General features: G+C 41.7%; 2 protein-coding genes across 3 annotated transcripts in view; both read left to right on the plus strand.

Annotated features, from left to right (window-relative positions):
- Positions 1 to 3,752, plus strand: part of ulk2 (unc-51 like autophagy activating kinase 2) — a 56,111-nt gene extending 52,359 nt beyond the window's left edge. Inside the window, exons 19-21 of the mRNA XM_034097705.2 lie at positions 201 to 358; positions 462 to 597; positions 1,209 to 3,752. Coding sequence (XP_033953596.1) covers positions 201 to 358; positions 462 to 597; positions 1,209 to 1,273 — 359 coding nt within the window. The 3' untranslated portion in view covers positions 1,274 to 3,752. The remainder of the gene's footprint in view (positions 1 to 200; positions 359 to 461; positions 598 to 1,208) is intronic.
- A 776-nt stretch (positions 3,753 to 4,528) lies between these two features.
- LOC117457113 (aldehyde dehydrogenase family 3 member A2-like) overlaps positions 4,529 to 25,734 on the plus strand; it is a 37,082-nt gene continuing 15,876 nt past the window's right edge. The window contains exons 1-10 of one of the 2 annotated variants that reach the window (XM_034096993.1): positions 4,529 to 4,632; positions 5,206 to 5,367; positions 5,890 to 6,121; positions 7,372 to 7,457; positions 7,543 to 7,751; positions 7,832 to 7,949; positions 12,414 to 12,555; positions 13,564 to 13,730; positions 13,827 to 13,926; positions 14,012 to 14,250. In XM_034096993.1, coding sequence (XP_033952884.1) covers positions 5,206 to 5,367; positions 5,890 to 6,121; positions 7,372 to 7,457; positions 7,543 to 7,751; positions 7,832 to 7,949; positions 12,414 to 12,555; positions 13,564 to 13,730; positions 13,827 to 13,926; positions 14,012 to 14,250 — 1,455 coding nt within the window. In that variant the 5' untranslated portion in view covers positions 4,529 to 4,632. Of the gene's footprint in view, positions 4,633 to 5,205; positions 5,368 to 5,889; positions 6,122 to 7,371; positions 7,458 to 7,542; positions 7,752 to 7,831; positions 7,950 to 12,413; positions 12,556 to 13,563; positions 13,731 to 13,826; positions 13,927 to 14,011; positions 15,031 to 25,734 lie in introns of those variants that run through there. The other variant, XM_034096992.1, reaches the window with a different exon arrangement.

Here is a 25,734-nt window from a genome sequence, read left to right on the forward strand (position 1 = left end):
ACACATCCCAGTTACTCGCTATAAAACAGTAAAACACAACACATATACACTCTTTTCCCAAGGACCCTTATTTTGAGTGGGATAAATCACTTCAGCCTAAACCTTAAAACATCTGTTTATCAAGGATTACAAAACGTTCTACTTCAATACCAACATTTATATTAAATGTTTAATGCCTACATGTCTCTTTTTTCTCTCAGTGGTGAAGAGTCTGAACGAGCGTTACAAAAGCTGCATCTCCCTCTGCCGGCGGCTGACAGACAAACTCAACCACTTCTTCTCCGACAAGCAGCGCTTTATGGACGAGATCAACAGCGTCACAGCGGAGAAGCTCATCTACAATAATGCCGTGGAGATGGTGAATGCCAGATATACAACGCAAAAGCATAAATATATTAAAAAGACATGTTGATTCGTGTCAGTTTAATTGATACAATAATGTGATGCTGTGTGTGCGTCAGGTTCAGTCTGCGGCTCTGGATGAGATGTTCAAGCAGACCGAAGATATCGCCTACCGCTACAGCAAGGCCGCCATGCTGCTGGACGGCCTGTCCAAGATCCTGCAGGACCCCACCGACATTGAGAACGTGGTCAAGTGTGAGTAAAATCTCTGGGACATAGATACACACATTCCTACACATGGGCCTCGAGCAGAAATCAATGGTATGAACAGACTGGGTTCAAGTGGCATCTATTGCTGTCTTCACATGATTCGCTTTAGAACGGTTCTGATCTCACTTTGCCATCCTTATCTCATGGAGAGCGGTGGAAACTGTCGCCTAGCTAACATTTTAATGTTATTTTTACTTTGACATTTATGGTTGCTAACCTTATTACATGCAGACAATGAGATGGCAGCTGTACAAAGCAACCAAAGCTAGCAGGGAGCTAGCCATAGGAAATGAAACTTAATTCTGTTCACAGTAAACAAAGAGCCACTCACTCAGGCAGATTTGGAATTCATTTTGAAAATGTGTCTCATAACTTTTCTGTTGATAACAAACACATTCTACAGCAAATCTACAAATCATGTACAGATCCGACTCTTTTTAACGTGGGCAAAAGCTTGTTTTCACTTTAAAATGTGCGGTTCTCACAAAAAAGATTGAATGAAGGTGCAGTTGAAAATTATATTTTCTTGTGTTCACTTCTTGAAATGTTTGCGTTAACAATTGTAATTTAATTGATTGTTTGTATTTTCCCTGCAGACAAGGCCAGCGTGGACCGCAGGATCTCAGCCCTCTGCTACTGCACTGTTACACTATACGAGTAGACACACACACACACACACACACACACACACACACACACACACACACACACACACACACACACACACACACACACACACACACACACACACACACACACACACACACACACACACACACACACACACACACACACACACACACACACACACACACAGGGACCACGTCCTAGGACTAGTAACTACCGTCCTTACAAAGACCTGATCCTCCTGTAGCAGTTCAAGCACTTTTCATTTGCCAGTTTCATCTGTATTTATCCGCCCACTGGCTGCATCACGGACTGAGCTGTGACCAGCGACTGATGCACAAAACAACCAAAGATGATCCAGAAACTAAAGACTGAAACTGGATGTGGACACAATGCATGCACCTCCATGTGCATTTTTCTTCCTACGCCATGATGGTGAAAAATCCATCTGATCAACATAAATATATATAAAAACCATATTTCCATCTATCAGGATATCATTGTTTTTTACCAGAGGAACAAGAGGATGGACAGGACTATGAAACGGCCTCAAGAGACTCCCCATGGAGAAAACTCTGTGATATCAGTTGTTAATTACTCTGTGTTTAAGTTGTTATTGTTCTTATTTATTGGTTCAGAAGAACATGGAGTCTCCTGCCTATTTTGAAATAACCTCAAGTATTGGAGCGGAAGGAAATCAAGCAGATGGCTGATCACTGTGTAACAAATCCAACAATTTTTACGTGAAACACAAACAGTTTTCACAGAAAACGACAGCCGTGTGAGCAAAGGAACCTGTAGATTTGATATGTTTTTAGCTCAAGCACTTTACTGTGGAGAGGTGTGTCAGTATAAAATCTGAAGGTATACATGTGAAGGCAGGGGAACGATCGCTCCCGCTCCCACCCCTCAATACTTACTGATTAACTGAATGCATACATTTCCCATAAGGCAGAGCAACCAGGGAAACGATTATCTTAGACGAGACAAATTGCCTAGAGCTCTTCTTTTAAGATCAAATAAATGTTCTCTTGAAATTATTTTTAGCCATGGAAAGACAATTTAAGTCTTTACCATTAAGGTGCAGTTGTTGATACGTTTATTCACACAAAATTACATAGCAGGGGAATTTTGATTGGCTTGTATCAACCGGGTGTTCATTTTCCACTCGCAACAAGAAAACATCTAAAAACTATTGACATGTATTTCCCTCGTTACCCCGTTTTGTAGGAATGTAAAGGAGTTCAAAATAAATATATATATATATATATATATATATAAACATGACGACTTAATACGTTTAATTTTACTAAAGGAATACATCTTTTATGTTCCGTCAGTATCTGTAGTATTTACTTTTTTTAACAAAACTTGATGTTTGCAATCTTGTAAATATTTGTATGTGGTGCATGTGATGATTCCTTTCCCCTCTTTTCGGGAGGGGTGTGTGTGTTTATGGGGTGTCGGTGACGCTGTCAGATGGCCTGCCTGTCAGTCAAAGAGCACAAATCTTTATATGTACATAGCTGAATTTGATACATTTTATTCATGTCTGCCAAGGGTTTTTTTTAATAAGAGAAACCTTTTTTGGCACAACAGGGGTGTGCCAAAGAATAAACTCTAACTCGTGGCAGCTCTTTCCGGAGAACTCTTTCTATCAGGACTGTTTGTTGTTCAGATCAAGACACATATTTGCTTAGTGGGAAAGTTTCTGAAATAAAAAACTAATTTCCCAACATTGTACTTGATTTGTCACAATCTGCACTGCCTCGCATCCGCGCTGTCCCTTTGCCTCCCCTCATCTGCTGTGCTCCTAAAAGTGTATGTACTGTAAGTATGTATGAGTCGGTGTATATAGACACACTTGCCAGGTGTGCATGAAGGCCAGTAGTAAACAGTTAGTGATGGAAAAGGAGGTGCCTTCTTCATGTGAAAGCAGACCAAGGCCTACTCCTCTGTACAGGTGTGAATACATTATTTTTCTGTGTACAAATGGGTATAGATGCATTCACAGGCACCTTAGGCCTGTTTCTCTCATGTACTGTTTTATTTTTATTTTTTAAAAGACATATCTGGGTTTCCTTCGTTCTCGTCATGAGCACTCTGAACCACACAAAGCCTTTTACTGCACACAGAGTGAAGAGGGACAACAAAGGCTAACGGAAACCCGGCCCAATCTTCACTCTGTACCATTTGTGTCCATGGACTGTAACTGAAATTGGACTGTTTTAAGATGGAGCATGGGTACTGCGGCTGCATTTTTACCCCGTTAGAACCTCTAGAATCTTGAATGTTCTGTATGTACCCCGTTGTTTTGCGCCTCCAGCTTGATCTGAATGCATTTTGAAGAAACCTGCCGTCAGTCATGAACCTGAAAATGCAACACTTTCCAAGCACCCATTTTCAGAGAAATGTTAACGTTACACTCGTGTCCCTCACTGAGGGCTGTCAGTCTTTGTTCTTTATAGAACCCAAATACAGTCTTTGTTATTAAAAAGAGAATACATTAAAAAGTGTTGCTGTGTTTTATTTTTTCGAGCTTGGCTATTTTGATGAAATGTTAAAAAGGTTTATATATGGAGATAATGATAATAAATAAATGATTACGATTAATATAAAAAACATGTAACCTTTTTGTCCTTTTAACAATTAAAGTCAATCTCATTCATCAACCCCTTTTCCAGAATTACATTAGCTTTCAATATTTCCACAAACCATTTATTTTTGTAATCTTTTCAAATAATTAGAGAACATTAGCAAACATTATGGAATAACAAAGTCATAATTCGGTACTCATTAGTCATTACCCATGTGTCTTGTTATAATCTACGTTTAGTATTTGTTGCCGCTGTCCAGTCTGTTTTCCATGAAATGTCCCAATCTACCAAATATCTTCCTTCATATGTATAACATATAAGGTTCATCAACAGTGACTGCATTTATAAGTATATCAAGTATGGATAACACTGTCCACCATTATCTGTATCTGTTCAACTCACATTGTCTGTGTTCCTATCCAGTGCCTTTATTAAGCCGCTAACAAATATTTAGGATACTTTTTGCAAAACAGGATAATTTCTTTGAATGTAAGTTATGATAAGTAGATAGTTAGTCAAAATTGTGAGATAGTAAGTCATAATAATGACCGATAGGATTTTCAAAAATCCTTGCTGAAATAGCTTCCGTAGAAAGGCCTGTTAACTTCCTGCTACATTGTTGTTATTGTGACGTATGGCGGTCAGCTGGTTGTATCTTGAAGCTGATTGGTTATTTCCTTGATGGACACACCTTCAAACCAATTGCTGACGCCGTCTGGCTGAAGCTAACGACAAACGCACGACCTCATAACTTTGTAACTAGTAGGCTAATATCGTCAACAATTAATACTAAAAGGTAAGGTGTCGCTTACATAGCTATTAAAAGCTTATTTATGTTCGTTTATTTTCTATGGCGTGCGTTAACTATTTAAAAATATGTTTGCAATGCTATGCTGTTAGCTAAAAAGCTAAGCCAGTCTGGCATTTACAGCAAAGTGACTGTTTAATCTAGTATAGCGAGTATTATTAGTGTTTGCTTTATAGTGCAATGATAGCTCCAACAAAGGTAGGGCTGCACAAAGTAATGCACACTAATTTAAGTATTAAAGTTATTAAATGTTTATGCTATGTAGCCTATTACAGCTAGCTTGTGGTATGAGCTATGATCATACATTAATTGTCAGGGTTTTATTGTTTATCAGCTAAGGAAATGTACATAATGCACTTGTATAGCAAATAAATGTCAACCTATTACTTTTTGTGACATAACATTAGCCATTGAAACATCAATTGGTCATCTTTTGGTAGAATTAGCTTTCGGCTTTCTTAACTGTCAAAATGTCTTTATCAACCTGGAAGTTAAAGTTGGCTTCAATGGAATTGAATGCATAGGGTGAGGGCCTCATACTGTTTATATTCTTTATTAAAGATGTCCCGGGAACAACTGACTGTACAGCGGGCCAGGAAGTCCTTCCAGACAGGGAAGAGCAAGCCTCTGGAGTACAGGATCCACCAGCTGAAGAGCCTGCTGCGCTTCATCACAGAGAGACGCAGGGACATAGCAGATGCTGTCAAAAAGGACCTCGGCAAGGTGGACAAGTCACACTGTATACACAGAGACCAGTTTTAAGCATTCAGTGTGTCTAAATACTGGCAGCTCACTGGACCGCAGGATGCATTATCCAACATCGTTCAAACATTCAATGCAAAGATACATTTCATTCTCTAGTCTATTGAACAGCAGATTCATTTTCAATTGATTTTATTCACAAACATTTAAATATTCAAGTAACATCATACGTTATGGTGAGGATTTGTGAAATGGGACACCCCGTTGGGCTACTCGAAGATTAGGAGACCAGACCCTAAACAGAAAATATTTACAATATATATCACTTACACATCAAATTGAGCAATGTTATGTATACACAAACATTACAAGCTAAAGAGCACATAACACTAACCAAATTAAATCAATTTGTCGTCTAATTAATACTTGTAATTACTGCCATGTAGCTTTTGACCTTTAATAAATAATGTTCACCAATTTAAACAAGCTCCAGCACAACAGATAACAACAAATGAACTCTGGATTTGATTCTTCTGCTTTCAGAGTGCAAATGGGACGGAGCTGTTTGAGACCCTGGGACTGGAGGGAGAGATCAAGCTGGCTATAGGGAAGCTGGCAGAGTGGGCGGCTCCTCGGCCGGTGGAGAGGAACCTCCTCACCATATCAGATGAGGTCTACGTGCAGCCGGAGCCTCTGGGGGTGGTGCTCATCATCGGGGCCTGGAACTACCCCTGGGCCATCACCCTGCAGCCGCTGGTGGCAGCCATCGCTGCTGGTACTGCATTTTCCCATACACACTCACAAGAATCAGAAATCCTTTATTTGTCCCGCAATGGAGAAATGTACGATATTGCAAGAGTATAGTGCAGATTAATTAAAAAGAGATGTTATATAAAAAAGTAGGGACACATTTTAATAATAAAAACACTAAGTGAAAAAACAAATAACAGATAAGTACACAATGCTGATACCGTGAAAAATAAATTGAAAGAAAAATAAAGTGTAAATTGCACTAGGGTAAATCGCACATGAGTATTAATCTGGCTTTGGACAATCAAACAGGGAGAAATACATCACAAAGGATGTATAACTTATTAAAAAGGATTCTATAGTGCAGAATGCAATGCAGCCACAGTGCATGAGTAGTGTGGCTGCAACAACATTCATATCCCAGTTTCCAAAATTCAGTTAGTTTGCTATATAGTAGGAGACACATGTGAAAAGAGTATGTAAGCGATCCAGACCCTTATACATACAAATCCCAGGGGCAATCTTATGGTGTTAGACCTGCTCCATTTTTCTGACATGGCATAAGTATGACAGTTGACAGTGTAACAAAAGGACTACAGCGGCACAAGGGTCAATAATGTGAATGACCAGATTTGACATCCTTTAGGAGTTTGTTCTCACGTCGGATCCATCTTTAAAACACAACGTAGTGTCAGGGGAAAAGACGGTTTCAAAGAAATATAAATAGTGCAGTCACAACTATTATAAACCAGTACTCCCTCCCAGTGAAACACTGCAGGGATGCAACTAACCATTGTTTTAATCATGATTAATCTGCTGATTATTTACCGGTTCAATTGATTATTCAAGCAAATAATCAAAGTCAAAGGTGAGGTCTTTACATTTCTTGTTTTTGTCAATCCAAAACCCACAGATCTACATTTTTGCATTCAAATTGACTTTCACATTGATCTACTTTCTGTGGATCTACTCATTCTTGCAGCTCTAAAGGAGTCCACACCTAACGTCTTGTCACTCGGTTCTTGTGCTTACAATTAACAGGCATCAACATTTTTCAGAACAGATTGACTTAGGAAGTTTGGCTAAGTGATTTAAGGGGCCTTATAATGCTTTTGGGGTGTTTACCTTTCCTCTGGTGTGTTATGTAGGGTTTTGCATATGAATGGTCTGCGAAGGCTCACATCCCAAAGTTTATTTTCCCCGTGCCTAACCCTGAAAATCTGCAGAACAGGGCCCCTTTAAGGCGTATCATTGTGTCTATGTTTTCTCTTTCAGGTAATGCAGCAATAATAAAGCCGTCAGAGGTCAGCTCTAACTCTTCCAAGGTCATGGAGGAACTCCTCCCTCAGTATCTAGACAAAGTGAGCCTCCACTTTTTTTCTGTATGAATGATTTCACCTTTATCTTCATGTACCTTTATCTAATGGCTGCGCATCCTCTCCCTAGGATCTGTTCCCTGTGGTGACGGGTGGAGTGTCAGAGACCCAGGAGCTGCTGAAGCAGAGGTTTGACCACGTCTTCTACACAGGCAGCAGCTCCGTGGGTAGAATAGTGTTGGAGGCCGCGGCTCGCCACCTCACCCCAGTGACCCTGGAGCTGGGGGGGAAGAGCCCCTGTTACATCGACAAGAACTGTGACATCAGCATGGCATGCCGGTCAGTCTGAAAGCTTTACATTAATATCAAACACACCGCAGTGGGGAAGCAGCTTTTGAATGATTTTTCCCCCAATACAGTCGCATCACCTGGGGAAAGTTTGTGAACTGTGGCCAGACGTGCATCGCTCCTGACTTCGTCCTCTGCGAACCCTCCATCCAGAGCAGAGTGGTGGAAGAGATCAAGAAATGCATCAAGGTCAGTCTAAATGAGTTGCTACATCAGAGCAAGTATAAAAAGTAAGACAAAATATGTTTGTCTTTTTTGTTTTCCTGCGATGATGGTTCTTCAGGACTGCTTCTTAAGCTCTAATCACACTCTCGCAGACTTTTCCGGTGATTCTAAAGTAGATGACAATGTATGTGTGTCGTTTAAGAGGAAAAGATGCCTGGTTTTGTTGTTGTTATTACTGTCAGGAAATGTACAACCTAACCCTGTTCCGCCCTGTAGTAGTAGTCAGATCGCTACTCCTGCTGATTTTAAAGCTAGGTCTGGGTTGGGTTTCATCCACTTGAATGTGTGCAGTCTGTTAGATAAACTAGATTTTGTCCGCATTTGGGCGAGCTCGACTGATGCTGATGTCATTGTTTTATCAGAAACATGGCTAAACAAATCTATTTTGGCCTCTGACATTGCCTTAAATGGTTATAATGTGTATCGTACCGACCGGCCTAATAAAGGTGGTGGCTTTGCCATTTATGTTAAGAATAAGTTCAGTGTAACCACATTAGTTTCCAAATCGATCAGTAAGCAATTTGAATTTTTAGCCATAAATATAGAAGTGGCAAAGGGGCAACAGGTCATGGTGGTGGGCTGCTACAGACCCCCCTCAGCTGTCAAAGACTCCTTGTCTTCACTAGCAAATCTTTTATCACAACTAGACTACAAGGAAATAGTGCTACTTGGAGATTTTAACTGGGACTGGTTAACTGCAGTGTCAGAGGATTTTAATAACCTTTGTATCTCTTTAAATGTTACTCAGATTGTGGACAGTCCTACTCGCCCTAACATTAAGTCCCCTAATAAATCCTCCCTAATTGATCTCATTTTAACTAATGTTCCCCATAAATATTCATCTGTGGGAGTATTTGCAAATGATCTGAGTGATCTCTGTGTTGTAGCCACAATGAGGGACACAAAGGTCCAAAAGGTTAAACCACGTATTATCATCAAGAGAGACATAAAACATTTTGTGGAGCAGGGTTTTGTGCATGATCTGTTTGATTTTGATTGGGGTCAAATCGATCTGTGTGCTGATGTAGAAACCGCATGGTCTTATTTTTATCTTGGTTTTATGGAGATCATTGATAGACATGCACCCCTGCGTACATTTTAGAGTAAAGGGACGAGACAATCCTTGGTTTTCTGCTAATCTGTCCAGTCTCCTTCATGAGAGAAACAAGGCCTGGGCAAAGGCTAGGCAATCAGGCTCAGAGGTAGAATGGCTGCGTTTTAGGCAGCTAAGGAATAGCTTCACTTCAAATGTCAAAAGTGCTAAATCAAAGTACTATCTGTCAGTAACCACAAAGAATCTGAATAATCCTGGAACATTTTGGAAAGCCATTAAATCGTTATCCACCGGCGATATCCGTAATGAGCTACCTCCGTGCCTTACCACAGCATCTGGCTCTATATTGGACAGGGCTACTATGCTAAATTGCTTTAATGAGCATTTTGTGTCCTGCGGTTCTATGTTTGATTCTGTTTCTAATTCTGCTTCTGTGAACACTACAGTATGGGACTCTGAAAAACGTGTGTTGGAAAACCCTTTTAGTTTTACCCCTTTTACTGTTGATGTATACAAGCGGCCGAGATGGGTTTTCTCCGCCGGGTGACTGGTGTCTCCCTTAGTGATAAGGTGAGAAGTTCGGTCATCCGGGAGGGACTCGGAGTTGAACCGCTCCTCCTTCGTGTCGAAAGGAGCCAGTTGAGGTGGTTCGGGCACCTAGTTAGGATGCCACCTGGGCGCCTCCCGAGGGAGGTGTTCCTGGCACGTCCAGCTGGGAAGAGACCAAGGGGTAGACCTAGGACCAGGTGGAGGGATTATATCTCTTCGCTGGCCTGGGAGCGCCTTGGGATCCCCCAGTCAGAGCTGGTTGATGTGGCCAGGGAAAGGAAAGTTTGGGGCTCTCTGCTGGAACTGCTACCCCCGCGACCCGACCACGGATAAGCGGCAGAAGATGGATGGATGGATGGTTGTTCGTGAAGCTTTAACCAAGTTAGATCCTAAGAAACCGGCTGGCCCGGACAACGTAGAACCTTTCTTTTTAAAGATAGCTGCAGATTGTATTGCTCTTCCTCTTACTACTCTTTAACACAAGTCCAAAATGGTGTAAGTCAGCGTATGTCCTGCCTTTGCTAAAAGGAGGGGAGGCCACCTTATTAAATAACGATAGGCCAATCTCTAAGTTGTCAGTTCTGGCTAAGGTGCTCGAACGCCTTGTGAGTGAACAGGTAAAGGTGTTTTTATGTACAAATGACATCCTGTCTAAACATCAGTCAGGCTTCAGAAAGCAACATACTGTAGCACCATCACTGCCACAATGAAAGTGGTGAATGATGTGGCGAGTATTTTAGATAATAAGCAGAGTTGTGCAGCTCTATTTGTTGACCTTTCAAAAGTGTTTGACACCGTAGATCATCACATTTTAAAGCAGAGGCTAGCCAGTATAGGCATATCCAGCCATGCAGTGGGGTGGTTTGTGAACTACCTCTCTGAAAGGTCCCAATGTGTTCATTTTGATGGGCTGTCTTCTGAGTGGTTGAACATTACAAATGGTGTTCCTCAAGGTTCTGTTTTAGGTCCACTTTTATTCTCCATCTTCATCAACAGTTTAGGTGAAAATGTGGATGAAGCTACTTTATATTTTTGTGCGGATGATACTGTGATGTACTGTGCAGGTCCCTCCATTAAGGAGGCTGGTGTTCAATTACAGGCTGTTTTTAACATTATTCAGGCTCAGCTCTCTGAGCTTAAGCTTCTTTTAAATGTTGAGAAAACCAAGGTAATGCTCTTTTCTAAAGCTAAAAAGACACCAGAGCCTGTTTTAGATATTGTAACTACGCAAGGAATAAAACTTGAAGTGGTTGCCTGTTACAAATACCTTGGTATTCATGTCAATAATCTGCTTAAAAAGCTGAGGGTTAGGCTAAGTTTCTTTTACAGAAATAAGTCCTGTTTCTCGCTTGAGGCCAGGAAAAGGCTCTGTGACCTTTGACCTGTGCTGGACTATGGTGATCTGATGTATATGAATGCACCTGCCAATTGCCTGGTCAAGTTAGTGCACTAAGATTTGTGACAAACTGTAAAGCATTAACCCATCACTGTACCCTGTATGCAAGGGCTGGTTTGCCTTCACTAACTGTACGGAGGCTCAGTCACTGGTACATTTTTATATGTTAGGGAAACCTCCATCTTATATCTGCTCCCTGATCTCATGGAGAATTGTAAGTGGCTACTGCCTGAGATCGAATGCTGTGGTTTTATTAAATGTGCCAACTGCTAGGACTGTCTTAGGGAAGACAGCTTTTAGATGCGCAGCTCCTCTGTCTTGGAATAGTCTGCAAATTAAATGGAAACTGAACAATCTGGTGCCACTAAATGTTTTTAAAGCTCGGTTGGATGCTACTCAATCGGAAGCTATTGGTACCTGTTTATGTGGATAATTATGTAAATGATGCTGTATGATGTCCTTTTGTTCTATTTATGTTTTTATGTTTCATGTGGAACTACTTGAGCAAGAGATCAATGATCTCAATGGGATTTATCTGTATAAATAAAGGTTTGAAGACAAATATTCAATGTAAAAGACAATAAAAAAACATTGCAATATTGCTAAACACCAAAGTAACTATAACCATACACAAAGGAGGAAACACACAACACACACACACACACACACACACACACACACACACACACACACACACACACACACACACACACACACACACACACACACACACACACACACACACACACACACACACACATCTTTCGGAAATCACGTGTCTTTTGGTTTTAGGGAGGGAGGGTAAATAAATAGCAACAACAAACAAAATAAAAAGAGAAAAAAACCTACCTAATTACTACCTTAGACTAAACACAATACAAAGAAAAAGATAGTTCATAAATCCTTAATTAAAGGAACAGTCATAACTTAACTGAAAATGTATGCAGTTTATTTTCAGAGAAGATAATGATGACGGATATCAGGGGGAATCTTATTCCAATCAGAATAAGCATGAAACCCGGATACAAAGGGGACAGAGCCTCTTATTGAAACATTTGAGATGCAAGAAAAAAACCAATTAGCATAGTAATAGAATAAAAAAGAAAATGGATAACAGTGGAATTGTTGTGTTGTATCTAGATGAATGTAAGGTTGGTATGTTTGTGTTTCTCCCTAAATACTTTTCTCCAGTGTACCATTTGCACAATATAACTGATTACAAACTAAGGATAAGACAACAAAGATGTTTCTGTGTGTATTTTCCATGTTCAAACAATATAAATCATAACTTGATACATTGTTTTGCACAACAGAGAAAAAGGCGTTAGGAGGAGATACGTTTATATGCTTACCACTAATGATCCATACATTTTCCTTAATGTGTATTTCATGAATCATTATCATTTCTCCTATATTTCACACCTTGCAGGAGTTTTACACAGAGAATCCCGAAACCTTTGAGGACTACGGACGCATTATAAACCAGCATCACTTTAAGAGGCTCATGGGTCTGATGGAGGGGAGCACAGTGGCTGTGGGTGGAGGCAGCAATGAATCCCAGTGCTATATAGGTACATGGTGTGTTTGAGCCATTGGCCTCGAAAATGAATTTGTTCTGTCTGTTGGGACACACATCTAAAGTGGAACTGAATAGATTGTGGTGCTGGATTGTTTAATATTTTGTTGGTGTTGTGCTTTTTATACCCAAACATGTTTTTGGGAATATATAGCGTGGTGTAGTGATGACACATTTGTATTGGTCAACCTTAGCATGGCAAAGGCTACCTCGACAAAGAGGCAATGGGATTTTTCCATTGGATTTTGGAATATTGCAGAAAATAAGTTCTATGATAATCATTTCCACATATTAAGGGATTTATGAAGCGTAAATGCATTTTCAAGAAAGTAAATGGCTTTTTAAACAAACTACATCATGGGTCAGATCAAGTCTGAAATTTGACTTGCATCACAGCAGCTCCATTTTCCACATCAACAAGGAAAAACAAACCGTTAACATAACATCGCAATCACTGTCAACAACGCTTGCAAGCTACAGGTGGACTCGTGTCCGTCTTGATGACGTTTAGTAGTCTCATTAAGTCACCTGTTAGCATACGCTTTTTCAGGCATCCAACAAGTAATGCGTTAAAACAACCATTATCAACATATCATCTTTATTGCACTGATGGGTAATAGCATGTTAGCTAGAGAAATGCAATCAAGATTTAGTTTGTTTGGGTTGGTAGCTGAAGCAGAGCCAAAGTGGTCGGGATTGTATCTGTTTTTAAAGACAACGGTTTGACAAAAGAAGCAGTTTAATCTGGTTGAATCTTATTTATCAAAATGGGTGTAGTCACAGGTGGAAATAAGCTGGGATATATTTGCAGGACAGAAAACTCATTATATTTTCTCCAACCTCCCTGTGATTTAAGTGTAAAATGTTGACTACATCATAGTGGTTCCATACACAAATCCTCGCCAAGATACACACAACTTGCAACCACATAACCCTACACTACCTGTATATAAGGCCGTATCCACAGTATAACCTTGAGCCTCTTCCTCCTGTGTCCCTGCAGCTCCCACTGTGTTGCAGGATGTGACGGGGGAGTCCAAAGTGATGAAGGAGGAGATCTTTGGGCCGCTGCTGCCCATCATCACTGTGAGCGGTGTGGACGAGGCCATCCAGTTTATTAACGAGAGAGAAAAACCTCTGGTCTTATACGTCTTCTCCAACAACAACAAGGTAAACACATCACCAGAAGACAAGTTGACATTTTTACTAGCTCATGTTGATAAGATTTGACACAAGATGCTGTTTTATTGACTTTCTTATTAACAGCTGATCAAAAGAGTGATAGCAGAGACGTCCAGTGGAGCTCTGCTAGCTAACGACTGTCTGGTGCACTTCACTGTTAGCGCTCTGCCTTTTGGAGGAGTTGGTAAGTGTTTTGAACATCCTTTTTATTTAGAGGAGTAAAGCTGAGGAACATTTGTAGCTGACTTCCTCCCCCGCTTGTCTCTCAGGTAACAGCGGTATGGGATGCTATCACGGCCTGCACGGTTTCAACCAGCTCAGCCACCTGCGAAGCTGTCTGATCAAGCAGCTGAACATGGAGGCATTCAACAACATGCGCTACCCCCCCCACACAGACAAAAAGCTGGGCTGGGCGCGCTTCTTTCTGCTCAAGCAGCTGAACGTGGGCCGGCTGCGGCGCGTGGCCCTGCTGGCCGCGCTGGCCTGCCTGGCAGCGTTTGTGGTGCAGGTAAAACATCTGAAATCCACCTGCCCAGTCCACAGAGGAATCAAAGGGATCACTTTGATATCCTTAATGTATTGTTCTACTCTTGTGTAGTTTCCTGGAAAGAACTATTCAATTTGGTAGTTATTAAGGATTCAAGATTGAAAGGGTTTATCGTCATATGCGCAAAAGATACAGGGTACTTGTTGGCGATTAAGTCTTCAGTCCCAGGCTCTGCCAACAGTGCAATATATACTCAAGAAAGTAAACTTAGGAAGAAAAAAATATGGCGATTAGTGAAATTGTGCAAGTAACCTGCAGGAATAAGTAAACTATGTACATGTAAGACAGAATGACAAAATAAATAATGTAGATTCTACTATTTTGATGTTTATGTAATATTTAGGTCATTGCGTTCAGTTTATAAGAAGTTTTCAAAAGGGATTTACCTAAAATAAGCACTAAAACGCAATTGAATATCTATTTTCTATTCATAAATGATTGGCACCTTTTATTCTCTGTGTTAAAATGCAATACTTTCCTGTAGACTAATTTCCCAGTGAGTAAAAGACTCAAATTTGCTCTAACAATTGATAAACGTGTATTAAATTGGAATGTACCAGTTGAACACAGTCTTGATCTTTTTCCTCATAATTATCCATTAACAGATTCAAATCAGTTCTTTCCAGGAAACTATGGTGTGTAAATAAAACATCACCATACTTTATTTTAAGATCAAAAACAGGAAAATGCAATAACATCGTTTTTTGAGAGTATGACAAATATTAAATACACATTAAGCTATCCATCAGTTGTGTCAAAATACCTTACCTTAAGATCCTTTACCAGTATCTCATTTATTTTTGATTTCATACAATAAAAAACTGAAATAAAACACGAGCAACAGAGACAAATGGTAACAGTAAAGCTTTGTTTACAACTTCTCCTCTAAAGCCCCGGCCACACCAGGACGATAACGGTCGTATCTGCTACAGTTCACTATCAGATAGACGGTTTGGCCACACGAGGCCGACATGGAAACGCAGAAAACGATAACGGGTCCCAAGCATAGACTGTATATATAAAGGTCCCAAGGTGGGTAGATCTGCAAACGAAACGCTCTATACGATCACTTCCTGATAACGATGGCGCAATAGCCCCACCTGGTAAAAATGAGACAGGAAATATCGTTTTCCAGACACAAATTATAATGTTTTTTTAAATAGGTGTTAGTCAGCAATGGAGCTCTATAGCACAGAGGAATGAAAAAATAAATGAAAAATCAATACAGGCAAAATAGCTAAACGGAAATATAAAAAAAGAAATGTCCCTATAACTGGATATGGTTTAGGATGTGTAGAAATATTGATAAGGGGATTTGCAAGAGTTCACAGTTCACACACGAATAATAGTCCAAGATGTGCGTAAATGTAACGCACAGAGAATGATGTCAGGGGAGGGGTCTTATACAGTCTTTCCTGCCCTCCTCAGAGTGTGCATGTCCTAGTGAGCAGATTGCAGCCTATATGCTTCTCAGCAGAGCATATGTTAGTTTGCACTGCCCATTTACTTGGCTGTGGCTGCAGTGAACCAGATGGTGATGGAAGATGGACTCAATGATGGCCGTGTAGGAATAATTTTCTTTGGAAAGTTTATGGAAGAACTTCCTCTCCTCGAGCTGATTTCTGCTTCCACTCGAGGTCCTGACTGAAAATCTACAACCACTGTCAGTGTTGAGCTCTTACTGTCCTGACCTCTCCACCAGAGATGAGATCAGTGAATGTGGAGTTGTCCGTGAACTGCAGGAGCTGCTGTACGGGGACAAGAGCAGAAGGGAAACAACATCGCCTTGCTAGTTGTCTGCGAGTCAGGGACATGTTTCCCCGGGTCTACTTTAGATCTAGATACACTTCTTCTCTTATAGATGTGTCAACAAAAATGAAACCTGATGTCACTACAATTTGATCAAGCTCATCAGAGGCTTTTCAAAGTGATGAAATACATACATACATTAACATGATGGATTCTTAACCACGGTGGTCAGGGCTGGTCTTTGACATAGGCGGTCGCCTAGGGCACCAGATCTGGGGGGGGGGCGCTGCGCTGGTAGTTCTGGGAGGGAAAAAACATTTTTGACTGTTTGGCTCATCCTAATTTTCAGCCTTGATGTAACAACATTCATAATTAAGTCAAGGTAACACCCTTTTCACCCTGGTTACACTTTTAATTTGCCCTGTACAATGTAAGTGAGGAAAGTGAGGGATGTTGACTTATCAGGCGCCCGCAGCTCACAGCCAAAGTGCGAGCGAGAGAGAGAGGGCGCACATCGGTACCGCGGATTGTTGTTGGATTGAGGCTGATAACTACAGCTCAGTGAGGTAAAGGACTCCGAGTGTTTAGATAGTTCACTTTAGTCTAAGTTATCTCAGTGGGTCTCAAACGTTTTGATCACAATTTATGTAAACACATATTTCCAAGTCACACCTTTATAATTATTAGGATAAATAACAACAGGTTTGAAATGATTTCAATGTATAGACTACTATAGGACAGTAAACCAAAAATATCGTTTAAAACTGGAGATATTAAAAAAAAATGCATGAATAAATAAATGTTAACTAGGTAAAATAAGATATAAATGAACAACAAAAATAAAATACGTTACATTTATTTGTTATTGGTTATGTTCACATACTTATTTGGTTATTAAAATGTAAACCGATCTTTTTCATATGGGTGTTTAGAGTTTTACCCCCTAGATCTAGTCTCTAGTAATTCTGCTCAAAGTGCACCAGATTGAAGCATTTTACTTACTAGGGCACCAAAATGTCTAGGACCGGCCCTGCCGGTGGTGATGGTGGTGATGCTGATGGAGATGAAGACAGTTCTGGAAAAGGGAATGTAGAGTATGATTTTTGATGATCGACAGTGGAAAACCCTGGGATCTGGATGTGATGATGGTTGGAGGGGAATGGGGAAGCTTGCATCAATTCTGCCCTGGAAGGACAACTGAGAGAAGAAGAGAAAGGACCACCTTCAAGTTGGACAGCAATGATATGATTGGCTATTGGGAAGTCAGTGGAAACATCTGATTGGTTAACCTTGAAAAGGTGAACCCTCATAGTCAACTGACTGAGAAAAAGCAAAAGAGAGACAAGAGTTTGTTGTTTTTGTTCAAAAATGTATTTCTTTCCAAAAATAAGTAAACATTTGTACAGGTAGTCTATATTATTTCCAGTCCAGTAACTTAATAACTGGAGATGTTAATGTATGCTTCACGACCTATTTAGGTAATAGGGGAGGCATGTGGCACAGTGGACTAGTTCGCTGGTGTTCGGATCAGGGGGTCACAGGTTCACGTTGTGTCCCTGGGCAAGACACTTCACCCCAAACCGCTCCTGTTGGGATTGCCCACAGTATGTAAGTCGCTTTGGATAAAAGTGTCTAACATGTAATTGAATTGAATGTAAAAAGAATAGTTTTTTTGTGTGATTTATTCAGGAACAATCAAATTGTGTTTTACATGTATTAGCAACAACAGTTTAATGTGTTGGATTTAGGGGTACTTTAGCAGCATGAAACATGTAAGGGATCGTGAGCATTAATGAAGAAAGAACACCGACATGGTTTTCAGGATCCCGGCGCAAAGTTTAGTTTTGCATCAATAAAACAAGCTATCTACAAATATAAATGATTTCAAAGCGATTTCAAATAAGTGCAAAAACCATAGAGATTCAAACTCCGATTTAACAAGCAAACTGCAGATATATTCACTTCAAGCTAGTCCTACCAGTGTAGGTGCTAGTGAATTAGTTATAAGGCCTAAGCTAACTTTTCAAAGTGCTTTTTTTTTTCGACAATAATTTAATTGACAAGGTAAAATTGAAACGTTTTCAGTTTGTGCCAGAAGGTATGCAGAGTTTCTGAGCTCATTCCACCATTTAGGAGCTAGGATAGCAAACAGATTTGTTTTAGAGGGGTTCCTCAGTCCCACTCACAGTGATGGAGTAGCAAGCCGATTGGCTGACGCTGAGCCAGAGATGGAGTACTTGGACTCGAGTGCCGATTTTCGTGACTCAACTCGGACTCTCGACTCGGACTCGCACACTGATTGACGCGGACTCGACTCGGACTCGACTCGGACTCGACTCGTGAATTCTCGTGCATGATGACTGACACGGACTCGTGCATTTTTAGCCCACGATGACTCTGACTCGGACTCGTTAATTTTTCACCCACGATGACTCGGACTCGACTTGTAAATTGAAGCTCCGACTTGGACTCGGACTCGTGCCAGTTTTGTCTCGAGTCAGATGTACTCTGTCCTAGCGTGTGAACCGTAGTACCCCTCAATGCAGTGCGCAATGCCTCAACGTCTCAACGTGGGCGGGAGCTCAACCTTTCTCAACCTTTGAGGCACGTGACGTCCCGACTCCCGTGTTGTGTACTTACCCAGTCACAAAAGTAACATATTATATCTTATATTATTAATATATACATAAATCAAGTTAGTTCTTCGAGTACATTTAGGGTTAGGGGTTAGGTAAGAAAATAGTTTTCACCTGTCACCATCTTGTGGTGGCAGGGGAGATGCATGGGCACATGTTTTTCATATCTAGTTAGTTCAATAAAACCAATGCTGTTTTTTTACCTTATTAGGGTAATGTGGCATGGTTATGAACACATGAACAACAACTACATCATAAGGGAGGGGAGGAAAAGATGGGGATTCAAAAAGGAAATGGAGAAAAAGAGAGAGTTTAAAGGAGAACTGATTAGAAGTGGCAAAAATAATACTAAGGGGTAGGAGAGGTTTTTTGGGTTTAGGTTCGGGAGGGAGGGAGGAAGGAAGATTAGGATTAGGTAAAAAGTAGGCAGTGGTTAGGGTTAGGATGAAGGGAAGGGTTATATTGAAGGGGGGGAAGAGAACATGGATGTATAATAAAAACGGGAAGAGAACTGCTACCCGGAAAACAGGATGCAGCGCGTCATCTGTGAAAGTCCGCCCACGTTGAGCTCACGCCCACATTGAGCTCATTGAGGCATTGCGCACTGCATTGAGGGGCTTCTCTGTGCACCTGCGAGGAGTTCACGTACTGGGCCCTGATATTCCAGTCTAGAGATGTCCAGAGACACAACCCGCATCCTGCTGTATGCTTTCACACATTTTGCTTCCACATTGGGAAAGAGCAGCGCAAAATGCTCTTTATGTGGAAAAAAGATTGAAGAGAAGGCTCCATAACACATTACGTCCACACAGCGGCTTTGGAAAAAGCTTGCCGGCGGGCGTGTCTGAAGCTCGACCAACAACCAATCACATGAATCTCCCGCCCCAGACACACAAGCAGCGGTTTGATTGGCGAGAGCTTGTACTGGCATATCATTTGATTGGCTGACGCTTCCACTGAAAGCTTCAGAAGATTCAAAAGTTGAACATTGCTCAACTTTTGAAGCCTGAGATCCCTGGAAATCTGCGCTTTGCTTCCCACAATGCAGTTCGGCGAAAAGTGACGGAAGTGACTTTGTGTCGGAGGTCCGTCTCTCTCGTCCAGCTCTGTCTCCTTTTCTCGGTCAAGGAGTCGCTTCTGCAGAGCGCTGCCCCTGTAGTATTTAGGATCGTCTCTGTCCTCGTCATAATCTTCAAGGAACTCTTTCAGCCTTTTGGCTTCTTTCATCATCTCCTGACGCCTCTCGTCCTCACGTTCCGTCTCTTTGCTGTAGTCACGAGCCTTCTTCCTCTCCCGGATCTCCCAGTTTTTCAGGCGTTCTTTGTAAGCGGCCTCCTTGTCTCGGAGCCTCCTCTCCAGTCTCATCCGCTCGTAAACGTCCTCCTCGTCTTCTTCACGTCTCGTTTCTCATCTTCTCGAGTCCTCTCTCTGGATCTGCTCCGCCCCTCGCTGACGTCTCGACTCCTCTCTCTCTCCTCCGGTTTCTTGTGTGTATCTCTGAATTTACTGATCTCTCTGGAAATCAAGTCTCTCTTGTCAACCTCCATCTCCATGGCATTGATATCCTCCTCCTCTTCCTTCTTGCACGGCTGGCTGTCGGGGTCCTGTGACGGAGCGTTCAGCTCGCTGGCGTACTCCCGGGTCTGGACTTCTATTGCTCCCTTCACCACCTGGTCCCGGTGCAGCGTATCTTTATCCAGGACCTCCTCATCATCCTCATCATCCTCATCATCGTCCCCGTTCTTTGGTAGTTGTGGGCGTACCTTAAAGGGAAGTGGCATTTCCAAGTTTCCCTCTGTATTTGTATGTATTGATTCATTGAATATTTGCAGGAACTGTATGTCATCTTGTGATATGCTCACTTCTCTAGCATTCGTATCCCTGAAGTCTGATTCCAGGGCTCTAATGACCATGGTTGGTGTCAATGGAGGAAGTTCCTTCACATGTACACAGTGGCACAGACCTGTTACTTCTTTTGACTTTGCTACCTGTGGTGAGCTGCCAACAATACTCCAACCTAGGTCTGTTATGACCTGCCTAGGTACCAGCGCTCTGGAGCAGTCATAGCCTATTAAGAGTACGACCTCACAATCCATCCGCTCAGGTAATTCCTTGGTTATGCTTTTCAGGTGTTTCCACTTGTTGGCAGTTTCTTTCAGAGGTAAGTATGTGGGAACGTTCAAGGGGAATGAAATCTCTGGTATAGGCAGGTGGCAAGTTAATGAAGCTCTGTGAGAAAAACCCTCTAATTCTAAGACCGCTTACTCTGTTACTCTGTACAATGGAATCTTTTCCCATCATAGTGGTTAGCTTTAACTTGACCGGCTCTAAATGTGTCCCTGCATTCTCACAATCCTCTTGGTCTACAAATGTGCTGCTACTCTGAGTATCCAATAGGGCATAAACCAATGTCTCTTTTTCAGGTGTGTTGGTTGACGATATCCAAACGGGCACGATCATGGATGTTCTCCCACCATTGCTTTTGTCCAAGCAGCAAGAGGGAAGACATATTTTCTTCTGCTTGCATAGCATGGGAAGAATATGTGTCTGCAGCAGCAGAACGGGCTTCATGAAGTGGTGTTGGACAGCCAAAGCATAAGTTATTGTCATGTATGAACTGTCTCTTGCCTTCCCTAGACTTATTGGCAAACATTGGACACTTGTAGATGGAGTGACTTTCTCTACAGCACAGGCATGTGACTGGACTTGATGTCAATGAAGTGTTAACTGTATTTACTCTGTTCGAAACGTTTGAGCTGCTCTCTACATCACTGTAATTAGTCTCAGTACTTTCTTGAGCAGATGGTGTCACATTTGTAATGAATGCACTAGCATTTGGGCGCTTTTTATCTCTGGATGTTCTCTCTTCACTTGATTTCAAGGAATGAAAGGATGTTATAGGATTGCATGCAATTTCTGCCTCTGTGGCTAAAAACTTGGCAAACTCTTTGAATGTAGGATATTCCTCTGTTTGTAGAAGCTGCTTCGTGACTTGTCTGATCCAGCGAGAGGTCAGTCATGGAGTTTTTGGAGCTTACTTGCAGGCCTTTGATGTGTGGCATAGCATTGCTGCATGCTGTCAGAAAATCACTGAATTGTCTTAGTTTGATAGACTCTCTTGAGCCGATTTCGGGCCAGTTTTTCTCTGAAGGCCTGCTGGATTACAAAGTGGTGGCCATATCGTGCATTCAATGCTTTCCATGCTTGGTCATATTCTTCATCGTCCTTTCTGTAGAAGCTTCCTTCCAACACAGATTGCGCCTCTCCACTGATGTATTTAGATAGAACAACCTGTCTGCTGACTTTGTGCAACGCCGTTCTATCAAGGTCTTGAAACTTGTGCTCCACTCCAAGACATTTAGTGGGTTTCCTGAGAAGACTGTAGGCTCAGGTGCAGGAAGCCTGGTGAGAACCATTGTGTCATGTCGGACTTGTGTCAGCAATAGTTCGTTGTTAGCACTGTTTGTTTGTATCTTTTTGCTGTTCTCACATGTTTGTTCTATTTGTAGCTCTTTATGAGGTACCTGAGAAGAGTAGGACACCTCACTGTGCACTGGTGAACCTTTGTCATGGCTTTCACGTGAGTCAGCCTCAGAGTATGCCTTTAGCTTGGCAGCTATTATTTCAATCTCTCTGATTCTCCAGTCGTTTAAGTTTTTGCCTTTGTGCAGAAATTAAATCTTCCATCTCAATTCCAGCCTTTTTAGCAGCAAGCTCTGCAGCACAGTCTGCTATTTTCACGGTCATTAATTGTGATTCTGATGAAAGAGTTAAGCTGGGACTACGATTCGTAGTTTTGGAGGCTGAGGACTTACTATATATTGACTGTGCATAGTCTCGGTCAAGCACCATATGAAGTCTTGCATTTTCTGCCTTACCATCAAACTCCTCTAGCCCGACTTCACTCATGCGTACCTTCATTAGCCCCATTAAGTCTGCTGTTACAGCTATTCAGGAATCAATGTTCCTTCTAATGTTAGTGGAAGGTGCTGAAATGAACTGTAGTTTGTCATACACATCTTCAAGTCTTGTCTCCTGCTCTTCAACAGTGTCCGTCATGTCACACAAGTCATTGTCTGAGCACTCATCCTTTAGTTTGGTGCGTGTGTCTCTAACTCGATCTTTCCAATGTGTATATTGCATATTACATTTGCTCTCTAGTTGAGATACTTCCTTTTGCTTCAACTCCAGTATTTTTGGGATTAACGTTCTCTCTCTTGACGATTGTCTGAGTTTGGCACACTCGGAAGCGACTGAAGTGGGTTCCATTGTTACTTTCTGGATTTAAATGCTGGCATGAATATCACCAATAAGCATCTCCAATCTTTCCTTTTCAGCATCATCAGTTTGGGATTTTAGTTGCTCACTTAACCTTGTCAGTTCAGACTGAAGAAACTCACTTTGTTCCCTCCATTTTACAATTTAAGGTGTGAAAACTATTATAAGTCTAACCCAGATACTGATATGGTGTTGCTATTTACTCTAATAAAACCCTCTTTTTTGTCTTTATATTATGCATAGAAATCTCATTTGACCATTACTAACAATAATAAGCCATAAACAACAATGGGCTATTATTAAGAACAAATAAACCAATATTAAACAAGTCTCTGCATTTTTTTTACTCATATACATTGTCCAACACCCTGTAGGTAACACAGTCAAACCTGTGGCCGTTTGCAGAGCCGCACTATTCCGTCTGACGTAGCGATGAGATGAAACTGATACTGCCCGTTGCAAGTCTGTAGTAAGGATGTTTGTAGAGTGAAGTCCTACACTGCCCTCTGTTGGTGAAGCCGCGCCACTCTAAGTCGGTGACAAGATGGCGTCAGTATTCTCTTGACTTTTCCCTTGAAACAGCCAGCCTCTTTTCCGACGTCTGCTCTGGTAACCGTCGACACGCTGTCTTAGCGATCCCTCACGGACTTCCCTTGGTTCTCTCGTTGCTCTTTACTTTCGGCCATGTTGGCGGTACGTTTACACTGTAGCTACACCGGTCCAATAAATACGGCCACGAACATACTGATGTCTTTTTGATGGTTTATTCTCTCCCTCTCGCTCTCATTCTCCGAAGACAACTTGTAAACTATAAGAAATGAACAGTTGAAATTTACATTAAATCGTAACACCTAACACATTAGCAAAATCAAAGCACACACATATCACAAAAGAGAAACATTTACGGTGTGCGTCTCTTGAATCCTGTAAATTATGCCAACGGCATGCGTTGCCATGGCAATGCCTTCTGACCTGACTGTGGTCATGCGACTCACCGACCACATTACATTCACATTCACATCCCAAATGTGAACCATTCTACATTTCGCTATTGTTGGAGCCTATAGGACCAGGTCCGCACTCCGCGCAGATCGTTTGGTTATGGCCAGAGCAGGGTCTGACCATCCCTCAGTTCCGGTGAGCCGTTCCTGGGAAGTAGAGGCAGTATCTAGAAAACAGATTATGCTTGTAAAACTAATTGGACTTCGTACTCCGATTTGATTTGGTATAAATGTGGTACTTTAATCACAGTTCAGCAAAGTACATTCAATCTGATACTATACCACAAAGCGCCTGCGCCTTGGACTCCTTCTTGAGTTCTCACCGTGACAAGCTCGTCAGTGTGAGATTCCAGTTGAAGAGAGCCTCGAATCCTGAATATATCTTGTTCTTTATAGTATTTGCTGTGAAGCCCCCACCTTTGGTGCTCTCTGTGCTGCAATCTGCCTTTTCTGCCCAGCCACACATAGTTTTAGCTAAGGTCAGGGCCAGGGCCCTACTCCCTTTTCCTAATTTCGATGTGTCCATTATTACCTGCTTTATCTGGTTTTCTCTCACAAGACAGTTGCGCCTTTTGAAGCGCTCACAAGACAGTTGCGCCTTTTGAAGGTCAGGGCCACACATACTCGTAACATGGTGTTCTTGTTCTTGAAGATAACAGGATGTAGCCGGCCAACTGCTGAGGCACCTCAGCAGTAAACTTTAACACATTACTTTAACACATTACTTTTTCACTCAGACAGCTCAATGTTTTTAGCGTTTCCTTTACAGGATTTACTATATCTTATATTGTTACTTTTGCCTTATCTTTATCCTTCAATCCCCCTTTTGCCCCATTCTAATGATTGGGGCAACATAGCATTATTAGTAGACATAGCCCCTTGATTTTCACATTTTTTACTCATGTAACTGCTCCAACCTGTGCCCGTCCTTTTCGGGTTGCTTTTTCTTATGGCTCTGAGGTTGAACATGGTATGGTCCGCCGTTGGGTACCCAGAACTTTAAACTTTCTTTTTCAGAGCCTCAGCAGCCAGAACACACAATTTTATCACATACAGGTTGGAGGAAGGTTATACATTACATTTTATTTTAATTCGTTTTAAGCAGTATAAGTGTCCATTTCCCATCGTCCATACGATGGTGCGCTAGGTGGAGTGGGGAAGGAGTCTTCCCCAGCTAGGTCTTCCTCATTATCTTCCCCTTTTGCGTCTACTAGGGCCATTTGTTGAGTTGGTGTGGGTGACGTTATTGCGGCGCCGATCAGTCTCTCAACCAGGGATCTTAAACAGGGAATGCAACAGCATCCGCACAGAGTGAGGACGGCTGCAAACACCGCTATGGATACTAAGGTCGAGGTCACCAATCCTTTATAGTTACCGAAAACCGACATCCATCTGTCCCACCTGCTCTCATCAATCCCAGACATTTCCTTCATTTTGTTGTTAAGGGTTTTCAGCCCGTGTAAAGCTGCTTGTAGAGACCCGTCAGCCGCGGTGTTGTTGGGGATGAAAGTGCAACATTGGTCCCCGAACATGAAACAAACCCCACCCTTCTCGGCTAACAACATATCAAGGGCCATTCGGTTCTGATAGGCCATCAGAGAAGTAGCCTTGAGTTGTTCGCTCACAGCCTTCAGACCGTCATGGGTCAGATTCCCTAAACGTTGAACATTGTAATGGATGAAATTGATTCTGTCAACATTTTCGTTCATGATGCACCATGGACAGACAATTGAGGCCCATCCATCGGCCACCTGATCTGCCAATTTAAATTCACTAGGGAC

The sequence above is a fragment of the Pseudochaenichthys georgianus genome, chromosome 13, assembly GCF_902827115.2.
Source record: "Pseudochaenichthys georgianus chromosome 13, fPseGeo1.2, whole genome shotgun sequence".
In the NCBI taxonomy this organism is placed as follows: Eukaryota; Metazoa; Chordata; class Actinopteri; order Perciformes; family Channichthyidae; genus Pseudochaenichthys; species Pseudochaenichthys georgianus.